The sequence below is a fragment of the Ascaphus truei genome, chromosome 4 (assembly GCF_040206685.1).
Source record: "Ascaphus truei isolate aAscTru1 chromosome 4, aAscTru1.hap1, whole genome shotgun sequence".
In the NCBI taxonomy this organism is placed as follows: Eukaryota; Metazoa; Chordata; class Amphibia; order Anura; family Ascaphidae; genus Ascaphus; species Ascaphus truei.
This window is the reverse complement of record NC_134486.1, coordinates 296568825-296583864: the sequence shown is the minus strand read 5'-3', so window position 1 is coordinate 296583864 and position 15040 is coordinate 296568825. Positions and strand designations below refer to the sequence as shown.

General features: G+C 46.0%; 1 protein-coding gene across 2 annotated transcripts in view; it reads right to left on the bottom strand.

Moving 5' to 3' along the window:
* The window catches only part of LOC142493539 (amine sulfotransferase-like), a 62514-nt gene that overhangs the window by 19436 nt on the left and 28038 nt on the right, over window positions 1-15040 (bottom strand). For both annotated transcript variants that reach the window (XM_075597711.1, XM_075597712.1), the window contains exon 3: window positions 1-14. This exon is cut by the window's left edge and continues 195 nt beyond it. In XM_075597711.1, the coding sequence (XP_075453826.1) occupies window positions 1-14 (14 nt within the window). The remainder of the gene's footprint in view (window positions 15-15040) is intronic.

Here is a 15040-nt window from a genome sequence, read left to right as displayed (position 1 = left end):
GCTCCAAGTGGAACCTGTGAATAAGTAAATATGTGCTTTTTAAAGATATATGGATATCATTGAATTGTTTATAGCACGCTCACTGCTTTATTTGAATGTCATGCTTTCTTTAAAGATAGGATCGTTCTCATTTCTCTAGTAATCTACAAATAGGTCTGTGAAAGTAATGTGTCTAAAATTGTGCAAAATGTTGTTTATATTTGTCCATACAGCAGTATTATACATGTGTAGCCATGCATAATAATGGACTGCAGACATCTTCCCTGTTGGCAGTAAGTCCTGGTAAGTACAGGTATGCCAACAGTAGTTATGGAGGTTTTCCCTCACGCCCTGGTGAGGTGCCCTATGTATGGAGGGGAGTGGCCGTATGCTCTGAGTCCCTGGATAGTGACATCAGAGATGTGCCTGCCTCCTGAAGTATATAAGGCACAACACTGTCAGTTAGTTGTTGTTGTTGGTAAAGTGTATGGCTCCTGCATAAGGGATTGTAGGAACACTTCGTGATCCTAGTGCAGTAACTAGCGGTACAGGTTGACCAATCAAGTCTGTCTAGGCCACTCTGTGTCCAGGGACCTGGCACAGAGATGATCTCCCTAGGAGAAGAGGGAATCCCACTTCAATACGGGAGGGCGTACCTGGCAAAGGGACAGCACGGAGAAATGTGTGGCTAGAGCCGGCAGCTGCATGGGGCAGTCTGCTACATCCAAATCCACAATAAAGATGGCCTTGTTAAAGATATCCCCACTGTGTGAGTGTGAGATTACTCTACAGTGGCGGTCACCACCGAGAAGGAGTTCCTCACCAGGACCATCTCCCTGCGAAAGCATAAATCCTGATGAGGTGGAGGCGCTGCACATGAAGTAAGTTGGACTTGTACCCACTACCTCAGATACCTGTTCCTGATGACATCCCCTAATACCATCAAGCGGGAGACTCAAGAGTCATGTTACTTGCAGGTGCACCACCATACACGATCATGTAATGGGGACTGGTTAGACCACACGGGCAAATGTGAGATTGGGTGGGTCAGACTAGGGGAAACACCCGTTATATTTGGAGGCGCTGCTGAGATACCTGTCAACAGGACAGGCTTTTGCTAGGCACACATTGGGTAACAGGGAGAGTGTCTGCTGCCACTTTGTGCTGCGTGGGACGGAACCAGGGGTAGTCAGGGAGCTGCTGGAGCTGCAGGCCGCAAAGACACCTTGGGGTCCTGCTAGGGGTTAGTGAGTCTGGAGCCGGGGGCTATTGCTGTTCTAGTCACCTTGAGGTAGCGCTAGCGGGGGACGCCTGAAGGGGTAAACTGGTAACTTAGGGCAGGAATTCTGGAAGGCTCCGCACTAGGCTAGCCAACAGTAGGTAGACGCCCAAAGTACTGCATGGAAGAGCCAGAGTACTCTAGTCTCCATTCCAGATCACTTGACCAAGGAGCACAGACTGGAGGAAAGCGTTACAGTAGACACAGAAAGAGTGAGCCTAGCCTGAGGTAGTGCACACCCGAGTCAGATTTAAGTTAGGTACACAAGGTGGTGCACAAGGCATTTTTATTGTATCGATGTGGTAGCTGCCCCGCAGAGAGGAGCTCCATGTACAAGAATCCAGTATACAGTGATCGAGAGAGAACCGTCAGAATGGAGGATCTGCAGAGAGCAGAAGGTCCAGGATGGCGGGCAGAGAGAACCGCAAGAATGGAGGATCTGCAAAGAGCAGAAGGTCCAGGATGGCGGACAGAGGAAGAATACGCATATGACCTGTGCGTGGAAGAAGAACAAGCTACAGAAGAGACTTTTGTGAGCCTGTTGTGGGATGGCGTGAAAGCCGTGGCTGCGCCGTGTTTGTCCTGTCTATGCTTTCGGGAAAGTAACCTCGAGGCTAGTGAGGACGACAGTGTTGCTAGATGGGAGGAACGAAATGGACTTTGTTATCATTCAATATACAAACAGCCAAACGCTACCTCAAATGTGATGCAGAAAGATAGTACTAACCAAAATGGCGGTTCCCGCATTCCCGGGACACCGCGTTGGCCAGCTGCAGAAAGTCTTGCAACTTTGCAGTTTGCTGATTGTTGGCCAGGATTGGCGCCAACGAGAAAACCCCACCCTGTTGGGGAGTTTGGCGCGAAAGCTGGAGCCGCGCCCTCATGGACTATGACTCACTCCGCCCCTGTGCTGGGTCAGCCTACAAGTCTACGAGACATCCCCCTAGTTTCAACCAGGGGGAGTGGTTTGCAGTTCCGCCGGATGCTGATGGAGAAAGTAGGAGGAGGGGTTGCCAAACCAGCCCCTGCACTCCAGTTGCGAAGAGCCATTGACCAGTACAGACCTCTGAAGCGAGTCCCTCCACTGGTAAATATGGCTAGTGTCTCTGGACCAAGTGAACAGAGTCCATTGATAACAACCCATCCCTACTCGGCTCCAGGAGGCTTCCTGATCCTCCGGGTAGAGGGTGTGGAGACGGTGGCGTGTCTCTGCCTGCAGTGCAGACTGCCGGCGGAGCTGTGAGCACTGCGGCCCGATGCCCTCATTGTGGACTGCAGTACCTGTGGCCCATGCCGACTTTTGTGCCGGTACAGGCCGTGGAAGTCAAAGAAGATGTCCCGATGTTGGCCGCTGAGCTTCCGGGTGCATTGTGGCAGGAGAATGCAGGTCCCGAAGAACAGGGACCGGTTCTCAAGAAGGAGAAAATCAGTCATCGGTGGGGTGACCGAAAAGGGGCACACCGCCGATCCCCTACTGGGATACCCCGCCCGAACGCCAAGCTGGAGTCCTCGGACGAGGAGTGTGCAAGCCTGTCGGATACACAGGACATATTGTCAGAGTACCATACCAGTGGTACACCTTGGCGAGATGCTATCCCTCGTGGTGTGGAGACACGGAGTCGAGTGTCGCCAGTGCCGAGACAATGTGAGCGGCGGAGTCCCACTGCCGTGGTGACTAGCGGTTCAGAAGGAGGTCGATCCACCCCGACACTACGAAATAGTAAGCTAACGCAGTGTTCGTCGCAGACCCAGGGGGTGGTGGTGGTAAAGGAAGTGCGGATCCAGGGCCAGACTGGATCGTGTAGCAAACGGGCGTTGCCGGATGTCCTCGTGGAGGAAAAGGTCGTGATTGGGGACCCAACCCAAGATGGCGCCGAGGCACGTGCGTGCACGGAGGAGATTCCTGACGACCAGAGTGGCATCGAGTGGGAGATGATCGCGCCTCTGCGGTCGAGCAGCGGAAGTCGATCACCTACTGCCCGAAGGAATGGGCGCTCGAGTCGGAGAGCAAGAAGCCCAGCTACCGGAGAAAAAAAGGGACTTTGTGGCGGAATCGAGTCAGGTATTGTCGAGGAGCAGGTCGTAACCCTGTCTATACCTACAGTCCAGCCCTGTCCCCAAACCCCGTCCACACCCAAAGTTAGCCCCAAGGCCCTAGTTAAAGCCCCTGTCCCTGTCACTTTTTTATTCGGGTCCACTTCTAGTCTAGGGATGTCAGGGGATTCCCGGGGTCCTTCCGAGGATCGGACTGAAAGCCTGGACTGGGGAACTTCGGATGATGGATCGGTGGGAGGAGGGAGGATTTCCCGACAAGTGTCGGTGTCTAGTGATTGCCCTAGTGTGTTAAGTATTACAGTTGGGAACAAATCACAGCACCGGGGAATTGTAACGCCTTCTGAGGGTACTTCGGGGGTATCTTCGGGAGGGCCTGAAGAGGAAGAGCCACTAGAATCCAGACAAGAGGAGATACGGGAGACTAGATGGTGGGCGCCCCTATACGAGGGGTATGTAGCGAGGATAGATCGCACCCGTTTCATTTTAGAAAGGGACGGGATAGTTGACCATTGGTGGGCTTCAGGGGAGTTCAACGATGACGCGTACCTCAAAGAATTGCGAGTGAGGTGGACCAAAATTAAGAGAGGGTTAATTACGTCCAAGGGTTCCGAAGGATAAGAGGGCCCCGTAGAATCAGACGAACCCCTATCATGGGTGTTGCCGGGGAGGGCGGGACAAGCTAAATTGACCCGGGCCTGTCGGGCTGAGCGAGCTATTGCCGCGAAATATAAGAGGTCTCATGGGCTGGAGTACCCTTATGTTCCCGAACCTCTTATGAGAGAGATAGAGGATAATCGGGAGAGATGGCTCCGGACTGACATAGAGTATTATATTGTCAGTAAGGGAGGTGCCACTAAGGGAGTTCCGGCTGAACAGAGGGTTTCCCAACTAATGAGGGTTTGGAAGATCGGGCGCAGTATCTACATGAATAAAGTAGTGTACTGTAATGAACGAGGCCTGCCCCGGGAAGTGTGACAGTCACCGATGCAGCGGGACGGGAGGTGAGGAAACCAGACCCTCGACACTATTATTAGGTCCCGAGAAAGAGAGGTCTGCATTTTCTTTCAGCGCTCCCTGCTGGTCAATGAGTGTGATGTTCTGACATTATTATGTAGATGTGATAATGTTTGACGCTTTATTTGTGTGTTCTTTTGCAGTGTTTCCTGGCGCAAGGTACACCAAATTTAGGTCCCAGCTGGGACAGTGGGGATTCACCAGGGGGAGTATGTAGCCATGCATAATAATGGACTGCAGACATCTTCCCTGTTTGCAGTAAGTCCTGGTAAGTACAGGTATGCCAACAGTAGTTATGGAGGTTTTCCCTCACGCCCTGGTGAGGTGCCCTATGTATGGAGGGGAGTGGCCGTATGCTCTGAGTCCCTGGATAGTGACATCAGAGATGTGCCTGCCTCCTGAAGTATATAAGGCACAACACTGTCAGTTAGTTGTTGTTGTTGGTAAAGTGTATGGCTCCTGCATAAGGGATTGTAGGAACACTTTGTGACCCTAGTGCAGTAACTAGCGGTACAGGTTGACCAATCAAGTCTGTCTAGGTCACTCTGTGTCCAGGGACCTGGCACAGAGGTGATCTCCCTAGGAGAAGAGGGAATCCCACTTCAATACGGGAGGGCATACCTGGCAAAGGGGCAGCACGGAGAAATGTGCGGCTAGAGCCGGCAGCTGCATGGGGCAGTCTGCTACATCCAAATCCACAATAAAGATGACCTTGTTAAAGATATCCCCACTGTGTGAGTGTGAGATTACTCTACAGTGGCGGTCACCACCGAGAAGGAGTTCCTCACCAGGACCATCTCCCTGCGAAAGCATAGATCCTGATGAGGTGGAGGCGCTGCACATGAAGTAAGTTGGACTCGTACCCACTACCTCAGATACCTGTTCCTGATGACATCCCCTAATACCATCAAGCGGGAGACTCAAGAGTCCTGTTACTTGCAGGTGCACCACATACACGATCATGTAATGGGGACTGGTTAGACCACACGGGCCAATGTGAGATTGGGTGGGTCAGACTAGGGGAAACACCCGTTACACATGTTTTCTTCAATAATCCTCTGCATACTTCCCACCACCAGCTACCACAATAATAGGTTACAAATGTAGCAGAGTTCCCCCTCCTTACCTCTGGTGAGGGGAAACTGCTATTTTGTGCCGCCAGAGCTCCACACTGTATTGTAGGGCGGTGGGCAGCCGTTTGGGGAGTCGTGCATGCGCAGAATGGCAGGCGCGCATGCGCAGTGGGCAGAGTGCGGCGGACATCTTAAACCAGCTCTGCAAGACGCAAATTCCAGGATCCTCTGGGGGAGGGAATCACGTGGGACCAGCCAACCAATTAGAGACTGCGAGGAAGGAGAGACAGGATATCCTCCACTGCAGGGATTGCGCAAAGTCAGTCTGATGGAGGGCGGCAAGAGAGCAGGTAGTGAGTGTCCAGGGAGCAGTGCCCCTGGACTAGGACAAGGTTTGCTCCCATAGGCCCCAGCTAGGCCTTGAGTCACAGCCAGTTGAGTGTTATAAGGAAGGCCCCAGATATGGACCCTTCCCCTTTAGTGTATTTCTGCACCGGTGACCGGACGGCCACGCAGTGCCCTGTGGCCTGGGACCAGGTCACACGGAATAGAGACACAGAGGGCTATGCAGTAAGCAGTGATAACTGTTTTTAAGTGAGATAAATGGCTTTTAAGACCGATACTGCCTGCTGCGCGATTCACTAAGCAGTGATAAGGATGCATTATCGGCCTTTAAAGGCATTTTTTCACCAAAAAAAAACTTGTCCGATCAGTCAAAAAATGGCAAATCAGCACGATTCACTAAGCAGTGATAAGTGAATCATACTTGAAAAGCATGCCAGATTTTTGCACAACCTAAAGGCTGGCGCAAAAGAGATGGAGATATGAATTAAAGCATTGTTAATGTTTTTTCAAGCACACCATTAATATAAGACTCTGACAGGTGTCCCCGGGTAGTTCCCACCGGGTGTCCGGGTGTCCTTGGGTCGTCCCCACGGGTGTCTGAGAGCCTCCAGGTGGATCCGTGGGTGTCTGGGGGCCCTCGGGTGGTCCCCGCGGGTTTCGGGGGTCACCGCTGGCCTGCGGTACGAATCGTGTGTCCAAAAAACCATAACAGCCAATCCTTTGAAATAAATACACCCCCCACCCTGCCCCCTAACACATACATAAATGGTCAAAATTACTATAATCCAGAAATGGATAATAGTGCATTTGTCCATTAAAAATTAAACATTAATAAGCAGAAAGAAAATAAATAAAACTTGCACTCACCCCTGCCAGGCTGTCACGATGAAGGCCGTCCTCATCCTCATCACCGTCCATGTCCTCCGTTGCCACAAACAATGCAGTACAATAACAAATACAATCTAATGTCCCCTAACCCCTCATTCACCTTAGCGGTTAGTGACCTCTATAGTAATTAAGGGGTTAACCCCCGTCACCAAGGCATAACCACACTCCCCAAGCAACTACCAACATTCTCCACCCATTCATTGGTACAGAGGGTACATCATGCCCATATAATATGCTCAGTATCACTCCTCTGTGACACCTATATGCTTATATATATATATGTTGTGGTTATTTTGGGGGTTCAATGTGAGCTTGCAGGTGTCCTGTATGTTTTACAATTCTTGTTCAGCTGGTCTTAGCTGATTGGAGGGTAGCTCTTCCTATCTTGTTGAAGCTCACCCCCTCCCACATTTAAATGGTTAAAAGCTCACTCCATAGCATCTCCCACTCTCAGGGGAACTTGCTTGCTTGCAGTATGATTGTGGCAAATCTAATAGAGAGTGCTTTCCCTAGTAATGTACAGGTTAATAAAAGCCTTAATCAGACTTAGAACTATGTAACTAATTTTGACAGATTTATTATAAATTATTCTTCCTGGTAATGCACAGGTTATTAAGAATTTATATTAGTGTTAGGGACCCTTGAGATGTGGTCTGCTGTGTAGTGGCTCAGGGGCTTACAACACTTTGGCCAAAATGTTAAACTAAAAGACCATTTTATTTAATACAGTAGATATCTATACATATATATTTAGGCACTGTACCATGTATAGGTTTCACTGGATGTGCACTGAGCTCTGTCTGTGTTTCATGTTCTGTCTCTGGTTTTAAATATATATCGCCATGCTCAGTAGCACTCCTCTGTGACACCTAAATGCTTATATATATGTTGTGGTTATTTTTGGGGTTCAATGTGAGCTTGCAGGTGTCCTGTATGTTTTACAATTCTTGTTCAGCTTGTCTTAGCTGATTGGAGGGTGGCTCTTCCTATCTTGTTGAAGCTCACCCCCTCCCACATTTAAATGGTTAAAAGCTCACTCCATAGCATCTCACACTCTCAGGGGAACTTGCTTGCTTGCAGTATGATTGTGGCAAATCTAATAGAGAGTGCTTTTCCTAGTAATGTACAGGTTAATAAAAGCCTCAATCAGACTTAGAACTATGTAACTAATTTTGACAGATTTATTATAAATCATTCTTCCTGGTAATGCACAGGTTATTAAGAATTTATATTAGTGTTAGGGACCCTTGATATGTGGTCTGCTGTGTAGTGGCTTAGAGGCTTACAACACTTTGGCCAAAATGTTAAACTAAAAGACCATTTTATTTAATAGATATCTATACATATATATTTAGGCACTGTACCGTGTATAGGTTTCACTGGATGTGCACTGAGCTCTGTCTGTGTTTCATGTTCTGTCTCTGGTTTTAAACCATATAATATGGGCATGATTTACCATTATAGCAATAAATGGTGAGTTAAACAAAAAACAGGCCCAAAATAAAACACATTACATATCCAACTGAACACATAACACACGCTAATAAAACATTTGATGACACAGTGGGCACATCCTGCCCATATAATTTGGGCATGATTTAACATTATGCCAGTCAATGGTCAATCTAAAAATTAACTACTACAAACAATAGCCAATGTAATCAAAACAAGCACCAAATAAACAAGAATAAATATTTAAACACCACAAAATTAGCAACAATTTATTAATCAAATACCAAATAAAAAACCCCAATTAACCATTAAAACACCAAAATAAAACCATCAAGAAATAAAATAAAGCTCCAAATAAACACCATCATTGAAATTAAAAATAGCAAAAATAATCTAATGATCTAATAATTTAATAATATTAAAAAGCAAACACCAAAAAGGACCCTGAAATAATCCATTGAAAACACCACCAAAAATGCCATCAGACCAAATCAAAACAAAATAAATGGCATTAAAAAGAAATATCAAAGTATCAAAATACATAAAAGCAAGCATTTGCCAAAATAACCATTGCTTGTCAATGTATGTATGTATGTACTGTATAGCACTAAAGGGTCATATGGATTTGCAATCAATGGGCAATTCAAAAAAAATTACAGTTAGGTCCAGAAATAATTGGACACTGATTCAAGTTTTGTTATTTTGGCGGTGTACCAAAATAAATTCAAGTTACAGTTAAATAATGAATATAGTCTTAAAGTGCAGTCTATCAGGTTTCATTTGAGGGTATTCACATCTAAATTTGGAGGAAGGGTTTAGGAATTACATATCTTTAATATGTAGTTCCCTCTTTTTCAAGGGACCAAAAGTAATTGGACAATTGACTCAAAAGCTGTTTCATGGACACGGTCTTATGTAAAACAGCAATGTCTTTATTGTCTTTTCTCAGTGATGCAGCACACAGAGAAGACTTCACAAGAGCAAATACAGAGGGTTCACCACAAGGTGAAAACCATTCATAAGCCTCAAGAATAGAAAGGCCAGATTAGACTTTGCCAAACAATATCTAAAAAAGCCAGCCCAGTTCTGGAACAACATTCTTTGGACAGATGAAGCTAAGATCAACCGGTACCAGGATGATGGGAAGAAAAAAGTATGGAGAAGGCTTGGAACGGCTCATGATCCGAAGCATACCACATAATCTGTAAAACACGGTGGAGGCAGTGTGATGGTATGGGCATTCATTGCGTACAATGGCAATGGGTCACTAGTGTTTATTGATGATGTGATAGAAGACAGAAGCAGCCGGATGAATTCTAAAGTGTATAGGGATATATTGTCTGCTCAGATTCAGCCAAATTCAGCAAAGTTGATTGGACGGCGCTTCACTTTACAGATGGACAATGACCCAAAACATACTGCGAAAGCAACCCAGGAGTTTTGTAAGGCAAAAAAGTGGAATATTCTGCAATGGCCGAGTCAATCATCTGATCTAAACCCGATCGAGCATGCATTTCACTTGCTGAAGACAAAACTTAAGGCAGAAAGACCCACAAACAAACAACAACTGAAGACAGCTGCAGTAAATGACTGGTAAAGCATGACAAAGGAGGAAACCCAGCGTTTGGTGACGTCCATGCGTTCCAGACTTCAAGCAGTCATTGCCTGCAAATGATTCTCGACAAAGTATTAAAAATGAACATTTTATTTATGATTGTGTTAATTTGTCCAATTACATTTGAGCCCCTGAAATAAGGGGACTGTGTCTGAAAATGGTTGCAATTCCTAAACGTTTCATATGATATTTTTGTTCAACCCATTGAATTAAAGCTGAAAGTCTGCATTTCTATTGCATCTCGGTTGTTTCATTTCAAATCCATTGTGGTGCAGTACAGAGTCAAAATTATGAAAATTGTGTCACTGTCCAATAATTTCCGGACCTTACTGTACATCAGAATAAAATTACAATGAAAAAACCTGTAAAATAAAAATAACATATGTAGCCCCTGTAAGAAATAGTGGGCTACCAATCCTTCTCCTACTGGAGTAAGTCCTGGTAAGGGCAGGCGCCAGTAGTAATCATGGGTTTTCCCCCCACCAAGCCCTGCCTTGCTTGATAGAGGTAGGCCCCTGACTCTGTGGCAGGCCTGAGACAGAGGGGAGGTCCTGCTGACATCATAAGGGGCAGGGCTGTATCTATTTAGTGGGCTGCTCCTGTGTGTGTCTGGGTCAGTCAGTTGTTGTGGAGTTCTGTGAGAGTTGTTGGAGAGTCAGTAGCTGGAGTGTGGAGGTCGTGAGTCTGATGAGAGAGGAGAATGTGACATATAGTCCAGTCTGTCCTGGGAGCTGATGAGAGGAGTATTTGAGCTGCACAGTTCAGAGAGAGAGAGCTGAGTACATTTGTAGGAGACTGGAGAGAAGAACTCAGAGCCCGTCTGAGTAGAGCTGATACAGCTATAGTGGACCAATACCCCTCACCCTGCTGAGGGGTGATGGGGGAGATCTAGCCTCACCCAGAGGGCCTACCCTCGGGTGGAGGTAGGGGTATTGAGGCCCCGTTACAGCCATCCTGCAGGGGTACAAATCTGGAGGAAGAGGAGAGGAGGTCAGATACCTGTGTACTGCTGCTGTGTGCTGCATCACTGAGAAAAGACAATAAAGACATTGCTGTTTTACATAAGACCGTGTGAGATTGTAATCTCTCGCCCTGGGACCAGGGCTTTCTCTGGGAAGATTCCAACCTATCCCGTAGGTTTCGCCAGAGAATGGAGGCGCTGCACCACAACCACTAAAGAAATGAGGCATATACCCCAGAAGCCTGGCCCTGTAATCCCCCACACCAACGCGGGAGACTCAGGCCCTCCTGTTCCAAGCAGGTATGCACCACCATAATAAATGGGTTAATACAATGGTGTATCTTGGCTCGTATGTGTTGCCTACTCACAGGATTCAGACAAAAAATGGGCAGTGTGACACAATGGTCTTGGCGGAGTGGATCTGTAGATTCTTGATATGGTGTGGACCCCCAATCTCAGCAGGACAGCATATTACATGTGGGAGAAAGAGTATCCATAGTGCAGACCAATCATGTAGAAAATGAACTTTATAAAACTTAAAAATGCACACTTACAATAAAAACAATGTAATCAAGCATTGATCACATAAATGTGATGGAAGAGAGCAGACTGTGGATATTTGGGCTCACCCGTGGGATACTGAGCCCAAATGCGTGGGATACTGCTACCCTGGACGTTTCCTCCTCACAACCCCCTCCGGGGTGCTCTGGCGTCAGACGCTCCGGTCCCTGCGCTGTATGATGGTTTTGGTGTGTATCTTCAGCTCCTTCAGATGCGCGCCGTCAAGTCCCATCCGGTGGACTCCGATGCGTCACTTCCGGTCCAGTCGCAATACGTCACTTCCGGTGGAGGGCTCCCAATCTTCGTCCCTGCTTCTCTCTCCCAGTAGGCGGGTACAGAAGGATCCAGAAGGACTCACAAGTTGCGGACCCTCTCCCCCAGGGGTCTAAACATGGAAATGGAAATGTCAGACTTTACCATCAACACTAATCATGTCTCTCTTGTCCTCTTTTTATTCCTTTTTTATCCCTTTCCTTCCTGCAATTGTTGAGTCCATTTTGTCTATTGAGATTCAATATATATAAGATTATTAGATGAGTATATGCTGTCATTGTCTCCCCATCCCCCAGGGCACTCAACCCTCTAGATTCCTCATTAATAGAATGTTTAAACCAATTGTTTGAATTTTTTATACTGAATTGTATAACTTTTGTGCTGCAGTTGACATGATACCGTTTGCAAGTATAGCAATAATGTACCTCTAGACATGTTTTCTTTATCACATGGTGATGTGGCCCTTGCAATTGTCATGTTCCTTTTAGGACCAGCAGATAAGATAACACTGTTGTCATCCTCTAGGGCATGTAACCCTTTAAGTCCCCTATTGATACTATCTACCGTTCAGATTCCTTTTTTAGATTGAATTGTATATTTTTCGTGTTGATATGATACTACCTATGAATAGATGCTGCATTAATGTGTCCCATAGATATGTTCCATTTATCTTAGAATATTGCACATGACACGGTATAAGCCACCCATTTCCTCATTTCTGTGTGTGGAGGGTATAATAGTTCAATAAGAAGTATTCCACAGATATATGTTTTTTCCACCTATGATGATGTACTGCACCGACACACTTTATTCGAGCAAATACCCGGTATGTACCTGGCAGATACCTGGAATGCGCCGCTCCTCACCTCTGACAAGCCCCGTTGCGTTTGCCTTCCCAGCCTGGGTTCATGCCTGGCTGACGGGCGGCTGATCTGTTAAACTATAATGATTAGGATTTAATAGGCTGCAATGCTTCGCGTGTCTACCAGATGGCATAAATTCATGAATTGTAATGCAGTATATATATATATATATACTGTGCAGTATTGCAGCCAGCGGGAATAAAATGCTTCAATCCCTGCCTGGAAAATAACCCAATGCACTCGGGCAGAAAACAATCATAAACCTCAATACACCCGGGTATACCCGAATTCGTGGGACTAGCCGAGCTCGAATAAAGTGTGTCGCCAGTGTAGCCCTGGATCATTATACATGACGGAGTATTTGCCACCCCACTTTCCACTCTATTATGGGGGACATAGGAAATTATTTACAGGTTCCTTAAATTCCTATATGGGTATATATCTAATAACAGAATTATTCTCACCCACCACTTGGTAATTTCCAGATTAGTTTAAACACATCCCCCCATTTCCATGGGGTTCACCGGTTTTTTAGGTGTACTTCAGGTCTTATATAAACCTTTTTTATTAACATCCTTTTATATATTGAATATAACACATATTGATTTTTTATAAGCACAGATCCCCCTTTTTTCCCCCAATGAATCCAGTCCTTAACCACTGACTGATGACTCTGCTCAGTTTTTTCCATATATATTTTTTATATTTTTTGTATATATATATAATTTTCATTTAAAATAAGATTTTATCTAATTATCCCTTAATTATCCCCTCAAGATTCGTGTGAATGCTCCCTTATGTATACTGATGAATTCCTCGATAGTGATTAGTGCAGACCTCGTAGAAGCAGGTGTTTTTCATCATAATTTATGATGTGAGCTATATTAGAATGCAAACTAGCAGGGGGCAGTACACTCCTGCCGAAGCCACGCACCGATTGGCGAAACGCGTAGAGTGGTACCCGCCTACTGGGAGAGAGAAGCAGGGACGAAGATTGGGAGCCCTCCACCGGAAGTGACGTATTGCGACTGGACCGGAAGTAACGCATCGGAGTCCACCGGATGGGACTTGACGGCGCGCATCTGAGAGAGCTGAAGATACACACCAAAACCATCGTACAGCGCAGGGACCAGAGCGTCTGACGCCAGAGCACCCCGGAGGGGGTTGTGAGGAGGAAACGTCCAGCGTAGCAGTATCCCACGCATCGCATGCGCACCGGAGGTGGTGGGTGAGCCCAAATATCCACAGTCTGCTCTCTTCCATCACATTTATGTGATCAATGCTTGATTACATTGTTTTTATTGTAAGTATGCATTTTTAAGTTTTATAAAGTTAATTTTCTACATGATTGGTCTGCAATATGGATACTCTTTCTCCCACATGTAATATGCTGTCCTGCTGAGATTGGGGGTCCACACCATATCAAGAATCTACAGATCAACTCCGCCAAGACCATTGTGTCACACTGCCCGTTTTTTGTCTGAATCCTGTGAGTAGGCAACACATACGAGCCAAGATACACCATTGTATTAACCCATTTATTATCAAACAGTCTACACTTAGATTGTGTTTCGTTTTCATTTTCCTTCCATGCTCCCCCTGGATCACACACGAGTCTACACGAATTGAGGGACCAGTGGAACCAGTCCCTAATCAGCTGGGTTTGAGCAGGGGGTTTATGTATATATTCATTCACGTTATTTTATCACGTGTGCACCCATTTATAAATTAATTTTTTGTATCACTAGATTCAAGATTTATTCACTTCACAATAGTAGTGAACACCAGTAGAGTTAGCGCCTTTCTTTCACTTCAACACAGCATGCACCACCATAATACATGTAGCCAGCCCTCAATACACCTTAGAGGCACGATCTGTGTCTGGGGGGGGGGGGACATGGGCTACACATACATTCAATATTTTTTCTTACCTTTAGATGTCTTCACCCTCCGATTCCAGGGGTCTCCGGAAGCTCTTGAAACAGTCCACAATCCCAAAGAGCAACAGGCCACAGGTAAAATCCAACGTCCTTTTCTTCTTTCTTTATCTTCATCTGTTAATTGTAATCCCTTTTGGGGTCTTCTATCTTCTTGTTCTTCTTCATCTGTAGCTGTATCTTCATCTTCATCCATCTTCATCTGTAATGCATTGTAATCCTATTGGTGGAGGAGGTCCTCCCTCCTTAGCTTCTAGCCGGCAAATGAGGCTGCACAGGCTTTTATAGGTCTTTGATGTCACATTTGAGTGCAAATGGTTCATACGACTCTAATTGGCTGTTAAAACCATGTGTCTTTTTTTTTTTTTGGTGATGTCATGTAAAGGGAGTGAAGCCAGCCAATCAGAATGGTTGTGCTTCCTTTAACATGATGTCACCAAAAGCAACATGGCTGCCGTCACATGGTACTTCTGTCAATCCAATTGGGAGAGGTATATCCCCAATCTGATTGGTTGTAGTAGACCATGTGACTCCCTTTGGCTGACGTCACATCCTTTCCCAAAAATTAGTTTGTTACATGGTCTTCTACAACAAGTTTGGGGATATACGTCTCCCAATCTGATTGGCTGAAGTACCATGTGACGGCAGCAATGTTGCTTTTGGTGACATCATATTAAAGGGAAAGGAAGCAGAGCCATTCTGATTGACTGGCTTCACTCCCTTTACTTGACATCACCAAAAAAAT